The sequence below is a fragment of the Centroberyx affinis genome, unplaced genomic scaffold, assembly GCF_046629955.1.
Source record: "Centroberyx affinis isolate AG114_WGS23_722 - 3 ecotype Tasmania unplaced genomic scaffold, CSIRO-AGI_Caff_v1 ptg004023l_1, whole genome shotgun sequence".
Lineage (NCBI taxonomy): Eukaryota > Metazoa > Chordata > Actinopteri > Beryciformes > Berycidae > Centroberyx > Centroberyx affinis.
In genome coordinates, this window is record NW_027281825.1 from 365,026 (window position 1) to 376,507 (window position 11,482).

Sequence of the window (11,482 nt, forward strand, 5' to 3'; positions counted from 1 at the left end):
AACTAAACGGACAAATCCCTCATATTTGTACAGTGTCTTTTGATCAAAGGTGGCATTGCCCGCTCACCTGAATGATTTGTTCAATCCGATACAGCAACTGAACAAGTCTGAACAAAAGATAATGATTCTGAGCGACTAACAAAACGTACAGTATCAGGCTTGCTGCTGTTTGGGTGTCACGAATGAATAAACACAGAAATCTGAGATTTTGTGAGTTTGTTGTGACTGTGGTTGATTAAACCCAAACTAAGTGGTGAGTTGTCAGCCAGCATTGAAGTCATTGCCAAGGCAGGTGGATAACAAATGACAAGAGCCAATGAATAAGCTTGTTTTGTGTTTACAAGCGCGCCCGCATGCTTAGAACTGTACGCGAAATTCGTGACATTCAGTTCCCTTTGTGGATTAATCTCATTCGCATTAAAGTGTTGTTCAAATGAAGGAATCATATGAATCAACCCGTCACTGTCCCTCAAATATGTTTAATTTTCTCATCAGAGGCCATGCCTATGGACACAGAGGTATACGAGAGTCCCTATGCAGACCCAGATGAACTGAGGAGTTCCACAGTGGACCGCGATAATCTCTTCCTGGAGGATGGAGAATTGGGCTCTGGGAACTTTGGTACAGTCATGAAGGGCATCTACAAGATGAAGAAGTATGCTATATCACATCACAACATTCAATGGGCAGTTTACATGCCCTGGTTAAAGGAAAAGTCCACCCTGGGACACTGTTACACTGTTAGAAATGATCTCTGGTGTTCAGTGCATTCCAGGAGTTATTTTGTGATAAAGTGTTGGAATTTACGTTTTTGTTGTACCTACTTTAGCTCAACCTGCCTCATTAACTTTACTTAAATGCATTACATTCTGGTCTATTGAGGCTACTGGTGGTGGAGAAATTGCTCTCTCTGCCTCTTCTACAATGTATTTCTCCCTGTGTGATTGTTGAATATCGGTGCAAAATGGCGGCTCTAGAAAGAAGCCCTTGCTTTTTGATTCTGACACCAAAACCTGATGTTTACCGTTGATGTTTTAGATAGCAAAAAAATTTTCTGCTATCAAACTCCATTGCAGCTGCGCTGGAAATACCTGGACTTGGCATCACATCATCTATATTTGTCTAGTTATCCATCGGGGATAAAAACAAAACAAAACAGGTTTTAAGGTGGATTTTTCCTTTATAGTCAGGTTAAGCTGTTTCCATGAACATGTTTCAACATAATGTATGACACAATATGGGTGTTGTCACTAACATTTTCTGTTTCTGTTGTCAGACGACTGCGCAAGCTAACTGTGATCGAGGGTCACAAAATACTAACTGGCTAACCAAGGCTAACTCTAATTTCTGTACTGTTAGCATTTTGTGACCCTCGATCAAATCACTGTTTTATAGTTCCCCAGTCGTCTGACAACAGAAACAGAAAGATATGTCAGTGACAACACCTGTATTGTATTATACATTATGTTGAAACACAAAATAAGTGACACAGACTGAGTTATGGGAGACAGAAAGTTCGCTTTTTAAAAAAGAGCATGTTCTAACCCAGTTATGACATTTACATGCATTGACCCAAAACCAGGTTAGCACCCAGGATAAGAAGGGAATTCTCTGTACATATAAATTTAGCTACTGTTTCCCATAAACAATGCACACAGTCTGCAAGCAATATGTAGTACTTGCTGGTAAAAATGCAAAATCAGAATGCTATAGGATTGATCAGCATTTTGGGTGGGCTATTGGTTGAACTAATGGGTTACTACTCAGACGACGTTATCAAGGTGGAGTAAGCTTGTCTTTGGCTCTGTATTCAGTGAATCTCATACTAACCTGTCCTATGACCCCGTGCATTAGGACAGAGAAGCCGGTTGCAGTGAAGATCCTGAAGAACAATGATAACAACCCGGTGGTGCGTGAGGAAATGCTGCGGGAGGCCAATGTCATGCAGCAACTGGACAACCCTTACATTGTCCGCATGATTGGTATCTGTGAGGCCGAGAACCTCATGCTGGTCATGGAGTTGGCTGAGCTAGGGCCGCTCAACAAGTTCCTGCAGAAGAACAAGTACGTACTCCTACTTGATCCCAATCTTGGAACCCATCGTCTATCGGTCTGACGACGATTAGACTCTGGGGGCGACGGCCAATATATCAGGGTTTCCGTTGTAGCCAGCGGACATCCGGGCCAAGACTTCCTCTTCCGTGCGCCGGTCATTGTTTACAGTCCGATTAGCAACTTGAGACGCGAGAATGGAGTTGGAGTTGAGTACAGTACACAAACATTGATACTTTTTGTAGATGTTTTAGGTCCAGACGACATTTCGGCTAATCTCTATAAACAGATATCTGCATATGAGACGTCGGCTCTCAACTCTCAACTCCATTCTCGCGTCTCAAGTTCATAATCGGACTGTAAACAATGACCGGTGCACCGAAGAGGAAGTCTTGACCCCGAAATATTGGCCATCGCCCCCAGAGTCTAATCGTCGTCAGACCGATAGATGATGGGTTCCGAGATTGACTTGATCCTGGTCATTATCTACAATGAGGCAATCTAAAGACATTGGTTATTTCTGATTTACTAATGCCAGGGATGCCAAGGATACATTCATCTAACAGATGAATGTTCACAGTTCTATATTATCACAACATTTTGAAAAAAAATTGAATGAAGACAATTATGGCTGAAAAAACAAAAACAAAAGCACAAACCAAATTCATGGCCGATTTCATTTGCACAACCAGTTCTAGAAGAGCTATGTTTTTAAGACCTCTGAAGCCACATTGAAGACTCAAACAGTCCAGCAGACTGTCAAATTATAACCATGCAGATTCGCCTCTAAATTAAGTCCATAATTGACAGAATTGTATCGTGGTTGATTTCTTCATGATTCTACATTCCAATATTAGTCAATGCAGCTTTAACAGGAAAACCAAAATGCTGCCACATAGCACATAAAACCTGACGTAGCGTCCTCAGTTTCAGTTTTACCAAGGTTCATCTGCTCACTTCCTATATCTACACAGTGCTGAGTTCACTTGGGTTCACCGGAAGTATGATGACTCACACTAAAACATGCTCACCTTGCGCACTCTAGTGTTCAAACAATGCAAAAGCGAAAAGACCATTCTGAATGTAATTTCTTAGATATGAGACTGCTGCTGAGATCAAATTTCTTTCAACTCCACAATGTATTGTGAAATTTTTGTAACACAAACTTTTGTTACATCCCTATTTAATACTTTATAGCAGGGCTATAATGTCTCCAGAACACTTTTCTGATGTCTTGGACTTGGACTTTATTTTGACACAGACTTGACTTCTTCCCGCCTATCTAAAAATTTTCAAAGATCTATTTTTATCCACCTGGTCCACCTTCATTAATTTTCTCACAACCACTAAAAACAGTTTCAGGGATTTCACCTGTATGTAATATGTAATAGTCCTCAAACTACTATGCATTAATTAGGCTAATTAGGTTAATTAGTTCAGTTAGATTAGTACAGAGCTCCTGCAGAAAGATGCACATCTCTGTTGATCCTTAAGATACTCTGCAAGCTTTGCTTTTACATTTGGAAAGACATGTACACTGCTTATTGCTTATTATATGGTCTTATATAGGACTCGACTTGCTCTGGTCTCAGTCTTGTCTTGGTCTCAACCCCCTTTGGACCCGGTCTTGACTTGAACTCAACTGGACTTGGTGTTGGAATTGACTTGGACTTGACCAAGGTGGTCTTGACTATTTAGAGTGTGGACCTAATGCTTCAGACAAGAACAGTACCTTTCCCCCTTCTCACTATATTCCTAAACTCACTGCTGTAGTGTGACCAACTATTCAAAGTGTCTGATATCAATAAACAATTTAGGAATAACTTCAATGAGAATTAAAGATCATGGCACCAGATGTCAGACAGCATCAATAGGCCTCATCTGAAGGACTGAATTCCGAAGTTGCTTGAATTTAAACTCACACTGTGAACACGGAGATAACTTTATTGAAAGTGAAAGTTTACTGAATTGTGGAGATGAATGAGCAGCAATATGGAGATGTGTGATCATATGAGCAGAAGAACGATAACTAGACCAACAGCTAAGCAGATACAATTACACAACTTAAGCAATGGTAGACAAAGTCAGCAATCAGATCAGCAATGAAAGGGGCGACAGCTGAACTACCTGAGAACACTTACTAAGAACACTGAATAACTGAGAATACTGGATTGTGGATAGCTGTATACTGACTTGCAAAGCGCTGAGTCACCAAACATAGGGAGCCACAATAAGGCAAAAGTTGTCGTTTAAACTTATTTAGCACTTGTGTCATGATGATTTAGTGCATACGTTTGAAGTGTAACAGGGTGCATGGTGTATAGTTGTGTTTGCCAAGGCTTTTGTGTGGTGGTGGTAATGTCTAAAGTTACAGCAGGAAAAAGCTTGTAACATATGCATAAAACATTAATTCTGGCTCCTCTATGCAATAGAATTGACATTTCTAACATTAACAGTAATAAACTCAATGCAATTTCCTGAGCATTTTGGTATAAAATATGAATGAGGAAAACATGAATGAGGAAATTGATTAATATGAATACACACAGTTTAACACATCTGAGATACACACAAGAGATATACATTAGACCAAGAGACAATGTAATTCCCAAAGGTCCCATGAGTCTGCATTAATATTATTTTGACTACATTCCGATGTAATTGAACTGAGAAACACTTGCGTCTCAGAGATGGGACAGAGATTGACAAGGGAAATACCTTCACTGTCCTTTTGGGATGTCCAGAAATTGCAGTTAACCATCTGACCTCAACAGGATGCAAAAGGAAGAAATACAGAAGCACAAAGAACATTGTGACTATCAGAGACTCATGTGTCATGCCTAGTTTAGTTTAGTTGTATGGTTTAGACTTGAAGAGTGCCTGTTGCCCAGTTTGCTTGTTGATGAAGACAAACAGGGTACAGGATGATGAAGATAAGACAAGACTAGACCCAACTCGACTCGGTGGGGAAATTGATTTGTTGCAGCAGCAATTATTGATAGGATAAAACAGGGAAAAGAAAAGAAAAAAAAAATCAAAGATAAGCACATATTAAAAAGAATAGAATATAAATTAAGCAATAAAATAAATGTGAAGCTGACAATTTCATGTGACAAACGAACCCTGAACACAAAATATTTTTCAATGTTTAAAGCTGCACTAGGCAACTTCATCACCCAGTAAATGTGATGTCACTGAACTTCACACAGCAGCGTTTGGTTAAAATCTGCATGCATTAAAATCTGGTGCAGCCCACCCACCAGAGTTTAAGGTATCACACTGCAAAAAACGTCCATCTTAACAAGTCATTTAGTCTCATATTCAGCCTTCAAATCTTATTTTTGTTAAACCAAGAGAAAGATTCTGCCTATGTGGTGAGATAATTCTACTTATTTTTAATGTAGTTTCAGGAATTTCCTAGAAATGAGTGTCAGTATATTGAAACAAATCAGAATAAGGCAGATCACTGCACTACTATCAAGAAAATGACACTCGATTCTACAAAATTCTGGAAACAAGTTGATTTACATTGGAAACAAGTGAAATTATCTAACCCCATTGGCAGATTTTTTCACTTTTTAAAGTGAAAAAAGGAAGAAAATTACAATTTTAGGATGCAATAATTGACTAAATGACTTGTTAAGATTGAGATTTTTTGCAGTGCACCTTTCAAAAGATTCCAAGAAATCTTTTATGATCTTTTTAATCTTAGGATCTGTAGTCAAAACAACATGTAATTGATCATCTACAGGCACATAACCGTCAAGAACATCACAGAGCTGGTCCACCAGGTGTCCATGGGCATGAAGTACCTAGAAGAGCATAACTTCGTCCACAGAGACCTTGCTGCCAGGAATGTGTTGCTGGTCACCCAGCACTACGCCAAGATCAGCGACTTCGGCCTTTCTAAAGCTCTCACTGAGGAGGAGAACTACTACAAGGTAATGGCTGATGGGGACAAAGGGTGGTGTATGGAATTCACATATAATAGAAATGTCTGGGCACAAATTATGTGAATATTACATTCCACCACACATTAGCATGAAATGTACATGCCACTTTTAGTTATTTGTTAAGTACATTAGGCAACCAAAAGAATTTGGTTAAGGTTAGAGTATGGTTTGGTCATGGTTAAATAAATAAAAACCTTTCACTGAAAATTAAAACTTTGGTAACACTTTACAGTAAGGGTACATTAATTAAGGGTTAGTTAATGCTTAATAAGCATTAACTAACCCTAAATTAACAGTTAACTAATGTGTCTGGTAATAATTTACTAATGGTGTTCATGTTAGGTATTAATTTATACATTACTTAATAGTCCTATTTATAAACTATTAAATAATGTATAAATTAGTACTTTAGTTAACATGAACACCATTAGTAAATTACACATTAGTAAACTGTTAATTAAGGGTTAGTTAATGCTTATTAAGCATTAACTAACCCTTAAGTTAGTGACCCTTATTGTAAAGTGTTACCAAAACTTCTTTAACAGTAGAAAACTTCTTGACATGAGCTGTGAATTGAATCCTGGTAATTTTTAAAAGAAACTACACAGTTTTAGAATCATTTAGAAGCATCTTTGCCTTTGGGAATACAAATGTCAGTGATTTAGATTTTCCATCATTTTGTACTTCATGCAAAACAGTTTTTTCCAACAGGCTGTTGGCAGTTTTTCCTATTTATGCCAAAATTGATAGACGGCTTCAGAGGACTGAGATACACAAACCTACTGTAACGCAGCCCAATCTCATGGACCATTTTGCCGCTATTAACAAATGAATTTCCAAAAAATTTTGTCAAACTACACAATTGGGCAGAACTCCATTGTAGTTTGTTCAGTAATTGTGAAACTTGATAGATATGTTAATCTAAGTATGCAAGTTTCATGGGGCCACTTGTGGCTATCTTTAGGGGTCCAAACACCGTAGATGCTGGAGCCCTATTGTTTTTGTTCGGATTATTGTTATTATTATGCTTCTGCCCTAAACGTATCTGGATCTCAGAAACCCTAAGTCTCAGCCACTACTTAGGCAAAAAAAACAAAAAACATTACACCAATCGACCAGATGGTGGTGCAATAACAACCCAATTTACGCTTTGGTCCATAACTTCTGAACCATAAATCATAGAATCAAAATTCATCATCATGCCTGCAGATGATGCATGTGATGATGCACGTGATGATGGGATATCCTGTTTGTTTACAGTGGACAGCAGGCCAGGCATCATATAGAAGAGAACATGTAGAGAGAGTGTATCCTGAAAAAGTGTGAAAAGTCTGAAATTAAATTATGCCAAAACATAAAAATATTTTAAAATAGTAAATGTCTTAAATACAGTCATCGAAGGTCTTCAAGTCACTGTATAATGACAGGTTTATTTTTTAGTTTTCATTTTGATAAAGAATTTAGATAGAGTTATTGATCGATCCTTTACATTCAGTGACATTTAGTCGAGGCACAGTTATAGAAATTAGACAAATGCCATGTATTTTATGCTTTCACCGAAACATATGAACACATACATCACTTACACTTACAGCTGGTCACATGATGCATGTCCACTCTTGGATTAATAAAGAATATTAATACAGAAGGTTAATACAATATGACAAACACATTGGACCTCATGTCCCTTAACAGTTAATTTCCTGGTGTCCTTTTTCTTATACTGCTCATTTATAATTTCACAACTTTCATTAGCTATGTTCAATCAGAAATAGGCTGGTTTTGATGATTTGTTTATTTATTTTGGTTTTTGAATTGGTCTTAAATTACAGGTAGCATTAAAAAGGTCTAAATTCTAAACTTAAAAAATTGTAATTAAATGCAATTTTTTTTGGCATGTTAGAATTTATTCTTCTATCAAGGATTTTTAGCATCTTTTTAATCTTTTATCTGCTTTTTATTATCTTTTTATCATTTTTTTATCGTCTTTCTATTGTCTTTTTACGTCTTATCTTTTGTCTTAACTCTATCTTAATTTTATCTTACTTTTATTCTATTATTTTATTTATTTTGGTTTTCATCCTACAATTATACTACCATTTACTTGAATGTTTGCTCTTTTCCACCTCTGGCCTCCTATGAATTTAATCCCTGTTTATTATTGTTTTATTGCCTTTTAAATTCATAATTTGAGTATTCTGCTTTTATTTTGCCTGTCAAAGCACTTTGTAAACTCTGTTTTTAAAGGTGCTATGTAAATAAAGTTATTATTATTATTATTATTATTATTATAAGGATACCTTCTTAAAGGGGCATTATGTAATCTATGACCTTTATCAACCTCTATTGGTGACAAGTAGGAATTGCATCTACATCAATATTATTACTTCCGCACACACAGGTCTCTATCCCCAACCACTCTCACCTCTCCCTTTCCCTTGAGCACATTTTCCCAATAGAGATTAAGAGTAAGCTAGCCAATTAGAACAGAGATCCAGAAGAACAGAAACATCTAGTGAATATATTATTTTATTGCCCCATAGCACAAAAGTTATTTATCTAAATTGTGTCATAAAACAGTTGGAAAACAGTCCCCAATATGACAATGAAACCACAGCCACTGATGTTCTGGTATGTGCCTCCTCCTCTAGGCCAAAGGTCACGGGAAGTGGCCAGTGAAGTGGTATGCTCCCGAGTGTATGAACTACTTCAAGTTCTCATCGAAGAGTGACGTGTGGAGCTTCGGTGTGCTGATGTGGGAGGCCTACTCCCTCGGGCAGAAACCATACAAGGTAGAAACAGTCTCCAAACAACCTGCTGTTGATATGAGGGGCATCTGGTCTTCACATGATTATGGTTAGGGATGTAGTGGAGGGCTCATTTGTAGATAGATAGATAGATAGATAGATAGATAGATAATTTGGTAACACTTTATAATAACCATCATTAATAAATGGTAAATTGATAGTTAATTAAACCTTAGGTAATAGTTATTTTACTGTTAACAAACAATGAAATGATCATTAATAATGTTTACTAATTATTAGTAATGCTATAATTTATGTTATTTTATCATTTGTTTGTGTAATATAAAATCATTTGTTTAAAAATTATATATTGTATCATAGCTTTTTACCCTTTTTACCGTCTCTTATCAGCTATGATACAATATATAATTTATAAACAAATGATTTTATATTACACAAACTAATGATAAAATAACATAAATTATAGCATTACTAATAATTAGTAAACATTATTAATGATCATTTCATTGTTTGTTAACAGTAAAATAACTATTAACTAAAGTTTAATTAACTATCAATTTACCATTTATTAATGATGGTTATTATAAAGTGTTACCGATAATTTTTTATTTACGTGTCACTCCTCAACATACAGAGCAACAAACACAGTACAGTAAAAAAAAAGAAGGTTGAGGACCACTCATTAAGAGTTATGAGACACGGCTAAAAATAATACACATAGAAAAAAAATGCTAGTGTATATACACACACACAAATATACACACACATAAGTACATACATTCGTACAAATACATTGATACACATATACATACATACACACACACACGAAAAATAGAAGTCATATTACACACACACAAACACAAAGAACGTAAAACAGTCTTAGTATTGCATTATAAAGTTTAGACACTCATGAATGAACGTCTTCTGTTAAGGATGAGGTGGCAAAGCTTTGGCACATTCGTTGATACAATATTTACCAGCTAAAACTACACACAATTTATTTAAATCATCGTACTCATTAAAATTTGCAACATGGTTTGAAAGTTGAAAAAATAATTCTGAACGAGTGTCTGTATAGAGTTCACAGTGTAAGAGTACATGGGCTTCTGATTCAATAGAAGCATTATTACACAGGGTACAGAACTGTTGTATGAGAATAGTCTTTTGAAAGGGAAAAAAACAAAATTAATGCTTTTCTGTAATTATAATTGATTTGTTCATATTTGAACATACTTTCACCAACTGGAATTCCACAATTTACCACAATATCCCTGGTCATGACACCCTATATTTTCAACACATCCTCTTGAATTCCTGGTAGAGTTGTCCTATCATGTAGTTTAAAACAGACTGTTTAGTCACCTTTCCAGATGATGTAACATTAGTTAACAAGAGATGCTGTCTGATGATGTCACCGTCCATCTGAATGTGTCACTGCGCTGTGTTCACAGGGAATGAAAGGAAATGATGTCATGCAGATGATTGAGGGTGGAAGCCGCATGGATGCCCCACTCAACTGTCCACCAGAGATGTATGAACTCATGAGGAAGTGCTGGACATACAAGTGAGTGGACCATAAGGTAGTGGTTGGACCACACCAGATATGAATACTAAGGACAGAGCATGATAGAAGACCTACTGATCTTCATAAATTCTCCCTGCCTTGTATTTTTTTACTTCTAATTAGTAAAAAAAAAAAAAAAATCTTCCTCTGGTGTTACTTGGTACACTGTAAAAAATGGCCATCTTAACAAGTCATTTGGTCTATTATTTAGTCCAAAAATCCTATTTTTCTTGAAACAAGTGAAAAAATCTGCCACTGAGGTGAGATAATTTCACTTGTTTCCAATACAGTTTCACTTGTTTGTAGGGCTGTGCAAAAACATCGATACAGCTGAGTATTGCAATATTTTTTTCCATGATACTGTATCGATTTTCCAGCCCCTCGTATCGATACATAAAACAAATTATTCATGTTTTAAACGGATTTAAAATGTCCTTAAATTTCCCTCAAATCCCTTTGAATTAAATAGTTTTGACTCAATTTGTCCACTGAATTATCAATATAATGTGATGTACATATTAGACTACCCAGGTGGACACAGCAAGTTGTATTTTCAGCTCTATTTTTAAATTTTCAGTAAATTATGTAGAGTATTGCAATTTATCGCATTATGTATCGTATCGCAATGTATCGTGATACAATCGTATCGTGACCCATGTATTGTGATACGTATCGTATCGTGAGGTCCTTGCCAATACCCAGCCTTACTTGTTTGAGGAATTTTCTAGAAATGAGTGTCAGTATGTTGACAGAATAAGGCCGACCACTACACTACTATCAAGAAAATGACACTTGCTTCTAGAAAGTTGATTTGCATCAGAAAAAGTGAAATGATTTGTCGCTTATTTTAAGAAAATTAGGATTTTAGGATTCAATATTAGACTGAATGATTTGTTAAGATGGAGATTTTTGGCAGTGTATCTTAGGGGAGTTGATACAGGGTTATGGAGAAGATCATAAATGTCATGTTTGAAGTAAATGTAGATGTTTGTCATAAACACAAAATAGTACTAAATATGCGCTAACCATGTTATCATGTCTTACAGGGCAGATGAAAGGCCTGGATTTTCACTTGTTGAGCCAAGACTAAGGGAGTATTACTATGACATTGCACAATGATTATTCATTTGGATGTTATAGGACAC

General features: G+C 36.3%; 1 protein-coding gene across 2 annotated transcripts in view; it reads left to right on the top strand.

Moving 5' to 3' along the window:
* The window catches only part of syk (spleen tyrosine kinase), a 32,296-nt gene extending 20,814 nt beyond the window's left edge, over positions 1-11,482 (top strand). For both annotated transcript variants that reach the window (XM_071542142.1, XM_071542143.1), the window contains 6 exons: positions 496-655; positions 1,855-2,064; positions 5,804-5,993; positions 8,657-8,797; positions 10,225-10,337; positions 11,384-11,482. In XM_071542142.1, coding sequence (XP_071398243.1) covers positions 496-655; positions 1,855-2,064; positions 5,804-5,993; positions 8,657-8,797; positions 10,225-10,337; positions 11,384-11,456 — 887 coding nt within the window. In that variant the 3' untranslated portion in view covers positions 11,457-11,482. The remainder of the gene's footprint in view (positions 1-495; positions 656-1,854; positions 2,065-5,803; positions 5,994-8,656; positions 8,798-10,224; positions 10,338-11,383) is intronic.